Source organism: Mustelus asterias, chromosome 22 (assembly GCF_964213995.1).
Source record: "Mustelus asterias chromosome 22, sMusAst1.hap1.1, whole genome shotgun sequence".
Classification (NCBI taxonomy): domain Eukaryota; kingdom Metazoa; phylum Chordata; class Chondrichthyes; order Carcharhiniformes; family Triakidae; genus Mustelus; species Mustelus asterias.
Genome location: NC_135822.1, coordinates 5,624,220 through 5,642,485, shown reverse-complemented (window position 1 = coordinate 5,642,485; position 18,266 = coordinate 5,624,220). Strand labels below are relative to the sequence as shown.

Genomic DNA, 18,266 nt, shown 5'->3' with positions numbered 1-18,266 from the left:
TGCTAACCATTGTGCCATGTGCCGCCTCAGGTTCACTACCCACTGCGAGAAGTAGTTCCTCCTCATCTCAGTTTTAAATCTACTACTTCTCAACCTTTACCTATGATGTCTTGTTAGAAATTACCCCACAAGGGGAAACATTTGGTCTATGTTTACTTTATATACCTGGATCAGATCCCCTCGTCCTTCTAAACTCCAGCGCATATAAGCCCAAACTTTAATCTCTCCTCATACGTCTACCCTTTCAGCCCTGGAATCAAGCTGGTGAACCTCCTCTGAAGAACCTCTGTGACCTAATGGGGTCTTCAAAATTATAAAAGGTTTTAACAGAGTGGATACAGAGTGTGTTTCCACTCTTGGGGAAGAGCAAGACTAGAGGCCATCAGAGTAGAATAGTCACCAAGGAAACAAATCAGGCTCTGAGGGGTAATTTCAGCATGGCCAGTCCACCTAACCTGCACATGCGGGGCACGGTGGCAGCACTGCTGCCTCACAGCTCCAGGAACGAGAGTTCGATTCCCGGCTTGGGTAGCCGTGTGGAGTCTGCACATTTAGCCCGCGTCTGCGTGGGTTTCCTCTGGGTGCCCCGGTTTCCTCCCACAGTCCAAAAGACGTGCTGGTTAGGGTGTGTTGGCCATGCTAAATTCTCTCCGTGTATCCGAGCAAGTGCCGAAGTGTGGCGACTAGGGGATTTTCACAACTTCACTGCAGTGTTAACCTACTTGTGATACTAATAAATAAACGTAAACTTATAAACTTAAACATCTTTGGACTGTGTGGAACTCGCTACCAGAGGGGGTGATGGAGGTGAATGGTCTTGATGTATTTAAAAGGGTACTAGATAAGCCTATAAGGGAGGAGGGAATAGAAGGGATTTTTAATAGGGTTAGATGGGTAGAATCTTCTTTGGTCCATAAATGCTGGCATGGACGAGTTAGGGTAAATGGCCTGTTCGTGTAATCTTGTGTAGTAATCTTTTATGTTTAAAAAATGAATCAGTCTCTGAAAACGTGGATCTTCAGCAGCAAGTGTATCACCTTCCTAAGGTCCAAGTCTAGTCATCCGTGTGAATCACCATACTTCACAATTGACGTCAGCACTGTAGGTGGTGTTAAACAGTACATCTTCCACCGTTTGCAGATGGTGCTGCTGTGCCAAGGTGAAATCAGATTGTTCTGCAGTGCTTGCTCACTCCTTTTATCAGAGAAAAGGTTTATAATGTCTATTTAAACTTATTTTAAAATAGTTTGCTCACCAAGTCCTGCATTCACCAGTCCATTCTGCTAATGAACTGGGGCAAGAAGTGACCAAGCGAGTTAATTTTGACCTTGTCCTTATCTTACAACACAAGTTTTCATGTTGCACATCAAAGTTCACATTAAAAAAATAAAGAACACTATATTTATTTTCCAGGGGCGGCACGGTAGCACAGTGGTTAGCACTGCTGCTTCACAGCTCCAGGGTCCCAGGTTCGATTCTCGGCTCGGGTCACTGTCTGTGTGGAGTTTGCACATTCTCCTCGTGTCTGCGTGAGTTTACTCCGGGTGCTCCGGTTTCCTCCCACAGTCCAAAGATGTGCGGGTTAGGTTGATTGGCCAGGTTAAAAATTGCCCCTTAGAGTCCTGGGATGCGTAGGTTAGAGGGATTAGTGGGTAAATATGTGGGGGTAGGGCCTGGGTGGGATTGTGGTCGGTGCAGACTCGATGGGCCGAATGGCCTCCTTCTGCACTGTAGGGTTTCTATGATTTCTATGATTTTCTGTGCTCTTACCTTGGAACCAGGTGTGGAGTATACTTTGTGCGAATGCAGTCGTTTTGTAGTTATGTCCCTGACAAGCAGATATTGTGAGTTCAAATCCTGTTGGTTAGCACTGTTGCCTCACAGCGCCAGGGACCTGGGTTCAATTCCAGCCTCGGGTCACTGTCCGTGTGGAGTTCCTCCTGTGTCTGTGTGGGTATCCTCCGGGTGCTCCGGTTACCTCTCACAGTCCAAAGATGTGCAGGTTAGGTGGGTTGGCCATGCTAAATTGATCCTATGGTTTGTATCAGGAAAAAAATAACATGGAAACTTCTGGATTGTAAAAATCTCGGATCACGCCACACTACCCATCATGTCTGTACTGATCCCAGTTTCTCACCATAGGTTGACTCTGAAGGGGTTCAGTAAACCATTCAGCTGTAAAATGAACTGCGTGAAGCAAAGGCTCTGCATCACGTTTTCAGGATGTTAAATGTCATGTCATCCACATCCCGAGGGAAACTTACACCAAACCTTTGAGTAGCTGGGGCAGGAGTGGTTCCTGACTGGGGCAGAGGTCATGTCATCATCCAGTTCCGGTGTGATGAGAATTCCCCCCCCCAATTCAGTTGGTCCACCATTGGTGGTTGTGCTTTCAGCGGCCGGGAGCCATCAGCTCTTGAATTCCCTTCTTAAATTCCTCAACCTTTCTTCCTTTTAAGATGTTCTCATTGAAACGCACAAAATTCTTAGAGCGCTCAACAGAGTAGATGCAGGAAGCGATAGAGACTCACTATGAACATGTGCATCTTGACCCTTGCATTGCAGCAATGTTGATGGGGCACCAATTTTTGTGAAATGTAGTTAACATCTTGGGGGAGAAAAAATAGTTTTTTGTGTTGAGGTTAATAAGTTTCCGTGATTTGATCATAAGTTAACTGACTTCAATTTTGTCGGTTAAGTGACGTGAATTTGGAGATTAGGAGCGGATGCAGGTCCTCACTTACTTTCACCTTGCCTGTACCCCATTGGATTAACCCAAGATAAATCGCAAAATGTATATTTATTTATCAAATACACAATGAAGCTAGAGTACAAAGGCTTGTATTTATACAGCACCTTATGGCACCAGTGCTTTACACACAATGAATTCTTTGATATGCAGTGGTTGTAATGTAGAGAAAGAAAGCGGCTATTTTGTTCGCTCATTTCAATTTTGTCTTCAGTTTCTTGGTCGGTTGCTTGCAGTTACAGGTCAGATAATAGATGTAACTGTGCTCGCAATCCAGTTTGTTATTGCAAAAACGAGAAGGAATCAGCTGTTGATGACAGTTTGTACTTTACATGGATATGACGAGCAAGTCTTTGCTGGTTAGTCATGGAGATTGTCCAGGAAGTCAGGAAATAGATTGCTGATGAGTTGAGATGATTACAGATGCAGTGGTTCTGTGATTTTGCCACCTGCCGCTCCTGTCCAGTCATAGAATTGAAACTATGCTGCAAAGATTGCCTTACAGCACTTGTGTGACATTTAAAAATAAAAGCGGAATTGGATCTACAACAGACATGTCCCTTCTTTCATCACCCTCCCAAATTTCCGTAGCTGTAGCATGAAGCTAGTCAGTAGATTAGCTAATTTTCCCAAAAATATTCATAAAATTTGTAAAATAACATTACAGAACGGTTCAACAGGGTGGCATGGTGGCACAGTGGTCAGCACTGCTGCGTTCCAGTGCCCCAGGGACCTAGGTTCAATTCCGACGTTGGCCGATCTGTCAGTGTGGTGATCGGCGCATGTGTAGTACTGCCAGCCTCCCGATCGCTGGCCAGTCCACGACCCCCGCATTGCTGATCCCCAATCCCACTAGCCTCTATTTATTCTCCCTGCCCCTCCCCCCCCCCCCCCCCCCCCCCCGAGAGGCACTGCCCCCTTTGCACTGCCTAATACCCAGTATTACCCATTTCCACTCCATCTGACGAAGGAGCTGTGCTCCGAAAGCTTATGGTATTTGCTACCAAATAAACCTGTTGGACTTTAACCTGGTGTTGTGAGACTTCTTACCGTGTTCACCCCAGTCCAACGCCGGCATCTCCACATCATAATACCCAGTGGGCAGTGCCAAAGTGCCCCCTGGGGCATTGCCACTTTGCCTCTTGTGCAGTGCCAGGAGGCCAAGTTGGCAATGCCCAGGGCCCCCCTCCTCACCCCTGACCTCCTGGGTGGCCTCCATGGTCCCACTTCATTCCAGCGGGGTCGGGGTGTCAGTTCTCCTGCAAGTGGGGAGCTGTTGTAAACCCCACTGGAGTGAACCATTCCTGGGGGAAGACGGAGGGGGAAAAGAGACCATAGCGGGCCTGGAAACCTCAGTCCCGGGCCCGCAAATATTACATGAAAATTCAAATTTAAATAAATTATACAGTTCTGCACCCAGAGACTCGCGGAGGTCGTGGCGCCCAGTGGGGAGCCCACTGAACAGTCTCCACTTGAGTCTCCTGGTCCGCTGCGCTGCTCATCCCCAATGCCTTGTGTTTGAAATAAACTTGCGCTGTTCAACATGCAGTGTTGATGTAGCCAGTGTTTATAACCAAAGGAACTAGATTAAAGGTACCTAGATTGCCATCTGAAGTGCAGTGACCTATAAGGCTATGGGCCAGGTGTTCGAAAGTGGGGTCAAAATGAGCGGCTAGTTTCTCGTTTCTGGCCGGCACAGGCACGATGGGCTGATCGGCCACTTTCTGCTTTGGAAAATTTCTATGGATTGGTAAAACCGACTGTGAACTAAGCCCAGTCCATCACGCAAACCAACCTCCCATCCAATGACTCTGTCTACATTTCCCGCTGCCTCGGAAAAGCAGCCAGCATAATCGAGCACGCAGCCCGGACATTCTCTCTTCCACCTTCTTCTGTGGGGGAAAAAGATACAAAAGTCTGAGATCACGTACCAACCAACTCAAAAACAGCTTCTTCACTGCTTAATACAAAAATAATTAATCTTTATCGATGTTTATTTTTTTGCAGGAATGTTTTGTTAAATTATTGAAACTTCTTACAAAATATTTAAGCGCTTGGCTTTCTCTGGGAAATTTATGACATTGAATTTTTGTTTCTGTTTTCTGGGCTCTGCGATCTTTGCAATGACACCACGCGCCCTTTTGCTTACAATTCTAGTGGCTCCATAAATGGTAATACATGTACCTGAAATGGGAGATTTTTGTTAAAAACACACTCCTCAGATTTCTGAGTACAGGATCACCCAAAAAAACCCACAACTGGCAATTTCCCACAAGGTCAACATTATCCTCAAATGCTATGGTGCTGGGTGCACCGTGCTGTGTACAAAGGATGGCTCAATTTTTTGCGAGGGGTTTTGTAAAGTGTCCCTTGCTGGATTGGACTGGGATGAGATGATTTTTGTGTAATGGCACCCTTAAATGAAATACTTCCAAGCAATTTTCTGAGTGAGCGTTGGAAGAAAAGCGACAGCAAGCTGTGTTAAATGATCCTGTGTCAGAGGAGAAAAAATGTCTATTTTTATTGAGGACTGCGGAACAAGCTGTGCTTGCATCTGGCAGCTGTTCTGCGGTCTTTTAGAAGTACTGCATGTTTGCATTTCAGGGATACTATAAGTTCTTGCCTGCGACATTACCAAGTAATGAGCCTTTTTATTTAAATATGTTATACAGCAGTTTCATTATCGCCAGATTTGAAGAGCTGGGAGCAAATACATCTCGAAATATATGGCACGATGGTACAGTGATTAACACTGCTACCTCACAGTGTCAGGGACCTGGGTTCGATTCCCGGCTTGGGTCACTGTCTGTGCAGAGTCTGCATGTTCTCCCCATGTCTGCGTGTGTTTCCTCCGGGTGCACCAGTTTCCTCCTACCAGTCCAAAAGACGTGCTAGTTAGTTGAAATTGGCCATGCTAAATTCTCCCCTCATGGCACCCAAACAGGTGCCAGAGTGTGGCGACCAGGGGATTTCCACAGTAACTTCACTGCAGTGTTACTATAAGCTTGTGACACGAATAAATAAACTTGAAAATAAACCTTTGATCCTCTCTCTCTTTTCCCCTCCACCCGCCATTCCGTTGACGGTCTGTACCAAAACTCTACCTTGAGGGCAGCCATTGCTGTACCTTCTGATGTTCATACCTTTGAGTACTTGTTTCCGAGGAAGAATGTGGGGATTCCCCGTGCTGGAGATTGTCGACTGGATCCTGGTGCTTTAGACTATTTCCATGTGTAGGAATCTGCAGCCAAACTGGAAGCATGCCAAAGGACACAAAGATCATGGGGCAATCCGGGAAGGATGCCCTTGTCATTTCAGAAATACTTCAGATATTTGCTAGGGGAACTATTGTTCAAGATGTTATCAAAGTTTATTTTTATTCATTTCTTTTTTTTAAACCTCCCTTGCTTCCTGCATTGCATCTGCATTATCTTGCTGAAGGTATCATTGAATGCTCCAAGAAGCTTACTTCAAGGAATCTCAAATGGTGAACATTGACCAAATGAGTGGTGGTTGCCATTCTCTTGGGCTTTGCTTGCTGCAGCTGCAACGCCTAAATTCAGTAACAAGGAATCTCCAGCATCCACCTGCCCCCAGCCAGAATAAGCTCCAATATCTCAATGCGTGACACAAGCTTAGCAAAAGACCATAGTTCATTATTTATAATTGTAACACTGCTGTCACTGTGCATTGGTGGTGGAGGGAGTGAAAAGTTGTGGATGTGGTGCCAATCCAGTGGGCTGCTTTGTCCTGGATGGTGTTGAGCTTCGAGTGTTGTTGGAGCTGCATCTATCCAGGCAAGTGGAGAGTATTCCATCACGCTCCTGACTTGTGCCTTGCATAAAACATTTTTATTTACACAAGTGAAATTTCTATTAACTTGTTGGCCACTTAACTGGACATTTATTTATGCATGCCAGGCCTGGTTCCTCTATGCTCTCTAAATATTGTAGTTTCTCAGAAACCAGTAAAAACCAACTCCTATGATGCACCTTTGACATTAGTAGCTATGATGTGGAGATGACGGCGTTGGACTGGGGTGGGCACGGTAAGTAGTCTCTCAACACCAGGTTAAAGTCCAACAGGTTTATTTGGTATCACGAGCTTTCAGAGCGCTGCCCCTTCACTCACCTGATGAAGGAGCAGCGCTCCAAAAGCTCGTGATGCCAAATAAACCTGTTGGACTTTAACCTGGCGTTGAGACTAATTAGTAGCTATAGCTTTGCAGGTCACTTTGTATGTGGATATCATAGATTGATGGAAGCAGGGTGAGCAGTGCCAAAATTGTTAGTCCACTGTCAAATTTGTACAGAATTTCATGGAATCTACAGAACCCAATTGGCCCTGGTCTCTCCCAACATTCATGGTCCCAAGAACCTCCTCCGACTCCTCTATCTAACTTCTCCATTTTGGGTATTAAAAAAACACTTGATGGTTTTGATTTGATTACATGGTTTAGTCTGTTTTGGTTTTGACCTTCCTTTTGGACTTTTCATCGCTCCTTTTGATTGATTCATTTGCATATCGGCTAAGGTAATGTACATAAATGCCTTTTCCGTAAGAATTTATTTCATTCGTACATGCGATATGGCTAGGCCAACATTTATTGCCCATCCCTAATGGCCCTTGAGAAGGTGCTGGTGAGCTGCCTACTTGAACCACTGCTATCCATGTGGTCTAGTTGCACCTGTTAGCGGGGGGGGGGGGGGGTCCACAATTTTGACCCAGAAACAGTGAAGGAACAGGATGGTGAGTGACTTGGAGGAAAACTTCCAGGTGCTGGTGTTCCCATGTGCCTGCTGCCCTTATCCTTTTAGATGGTAGTGGTCGAGGGTTTGAAAGATGCTGTCTAAGGCGCCTTGGTGAGTTCCTGTAGCATATCATGTAGATGGAACACACTGCTGCCACTGTGCATCAGAGGTGGGGGAAGTAAATGTTTATGGATGAGGTGCCAATCAAATGGGCTACTTTGTCCTGGATGGTGTTGAGCTACTGTGAGTGTTGTTGGAGCTGCAGTCAACCAGGCAAATGGAGACTATTCCACTACACCCCTGACTTCCATCTTGTAGCTGGATTGAGGCTTTGGGGAGTCAGGAGGTGAGTTACTTATTGCAGGATTCCTAGCCTTTGACCTTGTCTTGTCATTGCAGTATTTATGTGACAAGTCCAGTCCAGTTTCTGGTCAATGGTAGCCCCCACAATGTTGATAATGGTGGATTCAGTGATTATAATGCCATTGGGTGGCACAGTGGTTAGCACTGCTGCCTCACAGTGCCAGGGTCCCGAGTTCAATTCCAGCCTTGGGTGACTGTGCGGAGTTTGCACATTCTCCCCGTGTCTGTGTGGGTTTCCTCCGGGCACTCAGGTTTCCTCCCACAGTCAAAGAGTTCGGGTTAGGTGGATTGGCCATGCTAAATTGCCCCTTAGTCTAGGTTAGGGGGATTAGTGGGCTAAATGCATGGGTTAAGGGAATTGGATGGGCCTGGGTAAGATGACCTGTCAGAGAGTCAGTGCAGATTCAATGGGCCGCATGGTCTCCTTCTGCACTGTAGGGATTCTATTCTGTGTTGGAATATCAAAGGGTGATTGTTAGATTTTCGCTTGTTGGTGATGGTCATTGCCTGGCACTTGTGTGGTACCGAATGTCACTTGTGTGGTACCGAATGTCACTTGCCACTTGTCAGCCCAAGCCTGGATATTGTCCAGCTCATGCTGCATTTGGACACGGGCTGCTTCAGTATCTGAGTCATGGAAACTGATGCTGAATGTTGTGCAATCATCAGCGAGCATCCCATATCTGACCTTATGATGGAAGGAAGGTCATTGATGAAGCAGCTGAAGATAGTTAGGTCTCGGACATTTGGAGGACAGTTTATAGTTTTGGATTCCAGGCTATAAAATATATTCAAAGGCAATAAAGAGAGTATGACATCAATTCAAAAGCATGATGCCTGGTCTTGGAAAAAAAAACATTTGTGAAGAAAGACTGGGAAAAGACCGGGGACTTTTTGTTACAGAAGAGCCAATTACAAGGTGATGTGGTAGAGGAGGTGTTTAAATTATGATGAAATGGGTCAGAGTGAATGGAAATATGCTGTTGCCAGTGGTTGTGCGGTCTTGAACAAGGGGGAATGAAGCTATAAGATTAAGTCAAAGACAATTAGGATAGAAAGCAGAAGAACTTTTTTCTAAGGTCATGGATCTATAGACACACTTTGAGAGTTAATGCTCGAATTAGCGATCATGTTAAACATAGAAACCCTACAGTGCAGAAGGAGGCCATTCAGCCCATCGAGTCTGCACTGAGCAAGAATGGATTGTTCAGGTGGCTAAAGCAAGGAGGAGCAAAGGAATATGGGAATACAAGATGAGGATATAAGCTATGGAGATTGGTTGGGATGAATGGTCCGTTTGTGTTGTAACGTCCATGTAATTCCAAGCAACTTGTGACATGAAGTTTAAAGTTAATTTATTAGTCACAAGTAAGGCTTACGTTAATATTGCAATTAAGTTACTGTGAAATTCCCCTAGTCGCCACACTCCAACGCCTGTTCAGGTCAATGCACCTAACCAGCACGTCTTTCAGACTGTGGGAGGAAACCCACGCAGACACGGGGAGAACGTGCAAACTCCACACAGACAGTGACCCAAACCGGGAATCGAATCCGGGTCCCTGGCGCTGTGAGGCAGCAATGTTAACCATTGTGCCACCCATGACATAACCAGAGAAGATGCTTCCATTAGTAGGAAAGACTAGGATTCTAAAGGACGACCCTTTAGAACCGAGATGAGGAGGAATTTCTTCAGCCAGAGGGTGGTGAATCTGTGGAATTCATTGCCACAGAAGGCTGTGGAGGCCGGGTCATTGAGTGTATTTAAGACAGAGAGGGGTTCATGATTGGTAAGGGGATCAAAGGTAACGGGGAAAAGGCGGGAGAATGGGGTTGAGAAACTTATCAGCCATGATTGAATGGCCTAATTCTGCACCTATATCTTATGGTTTAACCAGTTTTCAAATGTACTGATCCAGATAAGTAACAGCTCGTCACCACCTTGAGGGCAGTTAGGGATGGGGCAACAAACGCTGACCTTGCCAGCACGGCCCACACCTCGAGGAAGACTGAATAAAAAGAAAGCGGTTCTTTAATTGTTCCTTCAATGTCCACAATGCACTGAGACAGAGGCAGATGTAAAGTAATACCCCAAAAACACACAGATGATTGCTGGTGATAAAAGGGGCAAGATTTGAATTCACTCTGCAGTGTATAGGCGAGCAATAAGTAATTTATGTTTTATTTTCAAGAGCAGATAATCTAAAATGAACAGCCTTTTCACCGTGGCAGTTGCAGCTATCTCAATTTTTGTTGCAGAATACAAACCACTCCATGAGTTATATTGGGAAATGCTAATCTCTTGTGTCCTACTAGATTGGATGCATTAACATGGAGTCAGATAGTTGCACAAGGAGATTACTTCAATTGACAGAACCACTAACAACTGTTTCTATTTCTGGCGGATTGCCTTTTAAGCTATGAATGCTGTGCAAGTGTTGGTTTGCATTTTGGTATTTGGAATGAGGATGCTGCTGCCTTCATTTCATGATTGGCTGTTTGACCATACTTCCATGAATGAGACATTTTCATGGAACTAGCTCCTGAAATTGTCACATGGCAGTGGCCGTACAAGGAAAGAAAGGAGTTTGCTTTCAATTTTAGGAGCTTAAAGAGAGATTATAGTTTTGATTGACTTGGAGTTTCAGTGTGATACAACTGTGGGAACAATCTGCCCATTTTCTACAGTAACTGTAAAATGGGAAATGTTTCATGTAGATAATTTTACTTTTAATATTGCAATTTAAATAAACGTTTTCCCTGTGCATGAGTTTTCTTGGTTCTACATGGCATTTTGCTAATACAAAGCTTGACCTTAATTTCCTACTAATCCCATAAAATTGGCTTTGTTCCAATTCAACGTTGAGAGATGTGATGAGAGGTGTGGAGGCTTCCGTGGTAGCTGGGGGCGGCGGGGAAGAGAGAGAAGCAGCTTCAATGAAATACGGGTGGTCATAGACTTAGTACAAGGCTGGAATTGGGGAGCGTGCATGCCTGCCTATGGCATTGTGGCACTATTTTTTTTCCCTTTGTGCTAGGCCTGTGGATTCTTCTGGATAAATTAAGCAAGGCTCTTATAGTAATATATGAAAAATAACAGTGTTGATTATTCACCCATTCAATCCATCATCACCATTCTTCACTCTGGTATCTGATGCCTAATCAGCAGAGGGGAAGTAGGATTTGTTCAATTTGTACATTTTCAAATATTAAAGGATTAGAGGAATATGGATTAAAGGATAACAATCATGATTTTGACCTATTTTCTATCACTTCAATCAGTATGTAGCTGGACTGTATTTTGCCTTGACATGATTTTAACATTTTAAATAAATATGTTTCATAATTAACAGTTTACATGGAAAATAATGCATAGCTTTTCAGAATTGTAGGGAAAGCATTTACAAACCTTCATGTTGATCTTTGTTTTAGAGGTATTGGGCGATTAATGGATAGTTATTCAAATTGTATTTTCTAAATACTACAAAACTACTGGGTGAGACATTAATAATTTAAAATGACCTGCCTCTGTAATCAAGGCAAACAATTCTCACTTTCCAAACACTGTGTTCAATCTTTATAGACTTGAAATCAGCATTTGATTTCACAATGATTTTTATTTAATGAGTTTGCTCCGAGTGCTTCGGTTTCCTTCTATAGTCCAAACTGCAGGTTAGGTGGATTGGCCATGCTAAATTGCCCCTTAGAGCTCAAAGGTGTGTAAATTAGATGGATTAGCCATGGAAAATGTGCAAGGTTATGGAGACGGGGCGGGGGGTGGCCTGGGTGGGATGCTCTTTCGAAGAGTCGGTGCAGATTTGATGGGCTGAATGACCTCTGTTCCGACGACATTGAATGAGATCATGGCTGATCTGTGGCCTAACTACATAAACCAGCCTTTGGCCCATATCCCTTAATACATTTTGCTTAACAAAAAATTGTCTATCTCAGATTTACAGATAGCAACAGATTGAACATCAACTGCTGTTTGTCCTCTACCAGCCTTTGTGTGTAGAAGTGCTTCCGAGCGTCCCTTCTGAATGGTCTGGCCCTGATCTTTAGACTATGCCCTTAGTTCTAGAATCTCTAACCAGTGGAAATAGTTTATCTTTGCCTTACCTTTGTCTTTTCCTGTTAGTATCTTGAAGACTTTGATCAGATCACCCCTTAACCTTCTAACTTCTAGAAAAAACAGGCCTAATTGGTATAATCTCTCCTCAGAGGTAAACCCCTCAAAGTCCAGGTATCATTCTTGTAAACCTGAGCTGCACTCTCTCCAAAGCCAATATGTCCTTCCTAAGGTGTGGTGCCCAGATCTGCTCACAATACTCCAAGTGGTATCTAACCACCAGGGTTCTGTATAGCTGCAGCATAACCTGTGTCCTTTATACTCCAGTCCTCTCGATATAAAGGTCAGCATTCCATTGGCCACCTTGATTATTTTCTGCAGTTGTTTGTGGTATTTTAAAGATCTATGCACCTGAACCCCGAAGTCTCTTTGGACATTGATTGTATTTAACTTCATGCCACTTAAGAAGTATTCTGATCTGTCCTTTTTTAGTCCAAAATGACTAACCTCATACTTGGAGTCTGTGTTTGATGTTAAAATCCAGGGGAGGAGGAGTGGAGTTTGTGTTTTGTTTACATTCCTTTCAAACTACCCTCATCAGGTCCAATGTGATTGGCCAGGCAAACCTGGACTTGTGATAGGTTGATACCTGTAGGTTTGCTACTGAGAGGCCAGACTCGACCGTCACTCCTCCTTTTTATTTGATTTATTATTGTCACGTGTATTGACATAGTGAAAAGTATTGTTTCTTGCGCACTTTACAGACAAAGCATACCGTTCATAGAGAAGGAAAGGAGAGAGTGCAGAATGTGGTGTTACAGTCATAGCCAGGATGTAGAGAAAGATCAGCTTAATGCGAGGTAAGTCCATTCAAAAGTCTGACAGCAGCAGGGAAGAAGCTGTTCTTGAGTCGGTTGGTACGTGACCTCAGACTTTTGTATCTTTTTCCCGAAGGAAGAAGGTGGAAGAGAGAATGTCCGGGGTGCATGGGGCCCTTAATTATGCTGGCTGCTTTGCCGAGGCAGCGGGAAGTGTAGGCAGAGTGAATGGATGGGAGGCTGAAACATTAAGAGTAAGCTGTTTTTTTCAGAAGCTAAGCCAGATGCTCATTGTGTCAATAACAGCATTTCCTGGTGAAAGCTAATACGGGAAGTCTGTGCCAGTTAAGATCAAGTCTTTTGTTTCAATCTTTGATTTTCTAAAAACATTCATTCAAGGGATGTGGGTGTCCTTGATAAGGTCAGCGTTTATTAGTAACCATTAATTGGCCTTGAGAAAGTGGTTGCCCTGAATACAAGAAAGTGGCTTGCTAGGCTGTTTTTGAGGGTGGTTGAGAGCCCTTATTGTTGTATGTCTGGAGTCCTATAAAAGAGCAGACTGGTCGGCCTCCGTAGGTACATCCATAGTGCTGTTGGGAAGTGAGTTTCACAATTTTGACCTTGCAACTATCAGAATATTGAGAGAAAGGAGTGGGGCAATGTAGCCCTAGATTTATCCTTCTGGGGAAGAACACCTAATATTTAAATAGCAGCAACCAAGTATAATCTCATATCTTCCGCTTTTGAATAACCACAAAATCACAGGAACAGAAATGCATCTTAATCTCTGCAGAATGGCATTAATGAACATAAAGATATTCTTGCGAGTCCCCACTCTAGACTTTCTAGACGTTCTAGATCCCAAATGACACTCGCTCGAGTTCCTGTGAGGATTCTTCTGATGAGGATTGGTGATGAAGCTTGGAAAACTGAAATGAGCAAGTCTGTTGAACATATTATCAGGGTGATGCTTATCAGTTTCTAGGTTTTAATGATGACTTTGTGTTGGGTGTCATTTTCTAACAATTTAGTAACCGAATTATTCCCCTGTCATTTTTGCCATTGTGTGCTGTGGGAAACTTCCAAATTTGAGCAGCAAAATGTGGCTGTTGTACTATAGTAAAACTTGTTTTTTTTTTGCTTTTATGACATTCTTTCCCCTTTCAAATTTTATATTTGCTTCTTCCACCATCCCCACCTCCTTCACTGAATGTTGCACGTCATCAGTCATGATGGTGGGTGAGGGGACCACAGTTGTGATGTAATTTGCAGCGATAGGGCTGCTCAACCAGGTACTTCCTCGTGCTGTATTAGAATTTTCACGTTTCCTTTCCTTGAGGGGAAGAACTTCCCCCACATCACCAAGGGAGGCGATGGCGTAGTGGTGTTATCGCTAGTCTATTAATCCAGAAATTCAGCTGATGTTCTGGAGACCCGGGTTTGAATCCAACCACGGCAGATGGTGGAATTTGAATTCAACAATAAAAAAATCTGGAATTAAGAATCTACTGATGACCATGAAACCATTGTCGATTGTCAGAAAAACCCAACTGGTTCACTAATGTCCTTTTAGGGAAGGGAATCTGCCGTCCATATCTGGTCTGGCCTACGTGTGACCCCAGAGCCACAGCAATGTGGATGACTCTCAACTGCCCCACCAAGGGAAGATGGGGATGGGCAATAAATACTGGTCAGCCAGCGACACCCATGCCCCACGAATCAAAAAAAACCTCACTCCTCACTGAAATGCAGTTGGAACTTTTATTCATTCATGGGATCTGAATATGACTCGCACAGCTGAAATCTATTGCCCTTGAGAAGGTGTTGGTGAGCTGCTGCCTTGAACTGCTGCAGTCTGAGGTGTAGGTACATCCACAATGCTGTTTGGGGGAGGGGGGGGATATTGACCCGGGGATATTGACCCAGCGACAGTGAAGGAACAGTGATGTAGTTCTGATCAGGATCGTGTGTGTCTGGGAGGGGAATTTGCAGGTGACGGTATTGATGCGCGATTAAATCACTCGGGAGGCTAGATCGTACCCAGGAAATAAAGGCTTTTATTAGTAACAAGAATGGAGCATACTATATAACAATACAATCCCAGACTAAAGGGTCACCAGGCAGTGCAGTGACCTTTATACTCCTACAGGTAGGCGGAGCCAACCGGAGTGTACCACAGAACAATACCAACAGGTAGAACACCCCAACCCTAACCCCAACAGTGACAACAGTAACATATGTACAAGTACCCATAGTGCTGACCATCTATGGTTCAGTACCCATAGTGGTAACCATCTATGGTTCACCACAGGTATTCCCTGCATCTGCCACCCTTGTCTGTCTTTGGTGGTAGAGGTTGCGGGTTTGGACGGACCTCCTCAAAGGGAGCTTAGTGGGTTGCTGCAATGCAACTGGGCAGATGGTACACACTGTTGCCAGTATGGATTGGTGGTAAGCGAGTGAATTTTGAAATTGGTGCATGAGGGATGCTTTGTACTGGATGATATCAAGATTCTTGAGTGTTGCTGGAGCGGCACTCATCCAGGCAAGTGGAGTATATTCCATCACAATTTTCACTTGTTACCTTGTAGATGGTGGACAGGACTAGGAAGAGTGCATGATAACTTATCCAGGTTACCACTTGTTTACTGCATTTCACAGCTGGTTCTAAAGGTAAAGCCTTGAGAATAACTCACTAACTCTTTGTTTCTCTTGCTTTAGGTATTATAAACCCGAAGAACCCAAAGGAATCACCAAAGACCTTCAGCTTTGATTACTCTTATTGGTCACATACCTCGGTAAGAATCCTGCTTCTACCGACCTAGATTGTTTCAATAAAAGTACATTCATGGCAAGGCCATTAATGGTGCTTAATGTCTGTTCCAGGCAGTTCAAAGGAAAAAAAGTATTTAAGTGATACTCTTGAACCAGAAATAGAGTGTGTAACATGTTTTAGCTTTTCATTATATCCTTGGGTAGGGTATAGGTTTGTACGAATGATTTTCTTCCCCACTTTTCTCCTCTTGTCTTTTAAAATGCTGCTTTGGCAGCGGTGTTAACAAAGAACAGTACAGCACAGGGACAGGCCCTTCAGCCCACCAAGCCTGCGCCGATTCCTAATTATTTAGACTCACTTGTTGCCCAGACATGGTTTCTATTCTCCTGTTTGCCTCCTATTCATGTGTCTATCAAGATATGCCTTGAACATTGCTGATGTGCCTACTTCCACCACCTCTACTGGCAGCATGTTCCAGGCACCCACCGTCCTCTGTGTGGAAAAGCTTTCCCCGCAGGCCTCCCCTAAATTTCCCCCCCCTCACTTTGAACCTGTGCCCTCTTGAGTTGACCCTCCCACCCCTGGAAAAGGCCTCTGACTATCCACCCTGTCTGTGCCAATATGATTCTCTCCATTCCCTTTCATTCGCTCTGCCTGCTGCTGAATCCTCAATGTGGGTGAATTTGTTGAGTAGAAGTCAGGCCGTTCTTACAGAAACCGTTTCCTCAGGACAGTTTTTCCATTCCTCCGAGGGATTCACGTACATTAACATTGTGAAAGTCTTGGACTAAATTGCCTTCACACCCTCTCTCTTTATCCTGAGATGGATCCAGGGATACTGGAAAGAAATTTGCAGCACGTTCAGGTTTGAAAAGTTACTGATGAGAGAGCTGGACATGTCTGTGCTGATATAAGTTGGCGTGAGAAGTGGCTTCAATAGGAATGCAGCTATTGACTCTTAGACAGAATACACTATAGCAACAATCTGTTTTTTTCCCCCAAGTCCTGAATGGACTACTTGTGGTTTCCACTGGCAGCATTATCCACATGTGACCAATTTGTTCGTTCTCTTCTACCTTGGGGGTCTGGTTTCATAGATCATAGTTATCATAGAATCCTACAGTGCAGAAGGAGGCCATTCAGCCCATCAAGTCTGCACCAACCACAATCCCACCCAGACCCTATCCCTAAAACCCCATGCATTTACCCTAGCTAGTCCTCCTGACACTGAGGGGCAATTTAGCATGGCCAATCCAGCTCACCCGCACATCTTTGGATTGTGGAAGGAAACCGGAGCACCCGGAGGAAACCCACGCAGACACAGGGAGAACGTGCAAACTCCACACAGACAGTGACCCAAAGCCGGGAATTGAACACGTGTTCCTGGCGCTGTGAGGCAGCAGTGCTAACCACTGTGCCCCCCCCCCCCCCCATGATAAGGGCTAAATTCACAGGTCACCTTGATTTTTTTTTTCTTTTAAACATTTATATAAGCACAAAAATGAGACTGTCCTAATTAATAAATGTAGCAGCTAAACACATGTTTTGTGTCCTCGATTTCAGTCACGCTTGCTGTAGGGAGAATTTGCCAAATATATTTTATACACGTGTGCGCGCGCACGCACACATGAGGGCACCTGGAGAAATTGTCACCTGTGCTCTTTATTTCTCGTTGAGAATTTTAATTTACTGTGTAGGTCGTCTACTTTGTCCAATTTTTATTTTTACAAGCCTGTTTGCTTTGAAATGCTTTCGGCGCTGTCATCGTTAGTGTTTGTCACATCTTCAACGCTCTTCAAAACTCTGTAACTGACAGCTTATTTTGTCGTTGCAGCTCTGATATATTATGCAAAGTGTGCTCACTTGATGTGTTTGGAGTTATGAGTCACCTTATCCTCCGCTGTTGCTTTCTCTGTGGTTTACTTGGTTTTTTCTCTCTCTCTCTCTCCTCCTCACCCCTCACCACCCCCCCTCCCACCCCCCTGCACTCTCAGCTCTCCCTCCTGCCTCACCCCACCCCCTTCATCTCATACATTGAACTCTTAACACTATCCCTAACTTTTATGCCCCATCAGTAACTTCCCAGAATCTCTTCCACCAGTTGGTCCAAGTGCCTGCCCTGAGAACTAAAAGGGATGTTGATGAGTCTCTTCCAACAAGCTTCTAATAGTACTAGGGTCGGTGAGAATCTTAACAAAAGTTACCTGGCAGGTGTGAAATCATGATCAGACAGATGGCAAGGCTAGCCCATTGCACTTCAGGTGTGCAGTTGCCTGCAATGGTGGTTTGCCCAGGCTAGTGTAGAGTAAAGGATCAGGGTAGCCAATGTGGTTAAACTGAGGCTTTACCTGATGCAATTTTCCACGTGGGGACCATGAATTGGATTGAATTTAAGTAAAGTTTTTTGGTTGGAATAAAAGTACTGAACTGTACCCAAGAAAATAAACAGAAACTACAATGTGCAGTGCAATTGATCACAGGGTGACTGATTTGCACTTTCCTATGGGTGTTTTATGCCGAATCAGGCGAAGGTGAGATGCTTTCTCCAGTCTTGCTGGAAGTGCTGCACTCCTGCAGGAGCAGGGATTTTCGGCACAATTCTCCTTTCTGTCTCTTACCTCCTTTACCCTTTGCCACGCCCTTCCCAAAAATATTTGCAAGAGACCAGCCTGGAGGCTTGGGCTAATAATCCCAGACGGCTTGTGTTCACGTCCCGCCATCAATCTATCGACAATTGAACGGT

The 18,266-nt window shown here is 44.5% G+C and overlaps 1 protein-coding gene across 10 annotated transcripts in view; it reads left to right on the top strand.

Annotated features, from left to right (window-relative positions):
- The window catches only part of kif1b (kinesin family member 1B), a 237,337-nt gene that overhangs the window by 56,844 nt on the left and 162,227 nt on the right, over positions 1-18,266 (top strand). For all 10 annotated transcript variants that reach the window (XM_078238676.1, XM_078238673.1, XM_078238670.1 and 7 more), the window contains exon 3: positions 15,469-15,545. In XM_078238676.1, the coding sequence (XP_078094802.1) occupies positions 15,469-15,545 (77 nt within the window). The remainder of the gene's footprint in view (positions 1-15,468; positions 15,546-18,266) is intronic.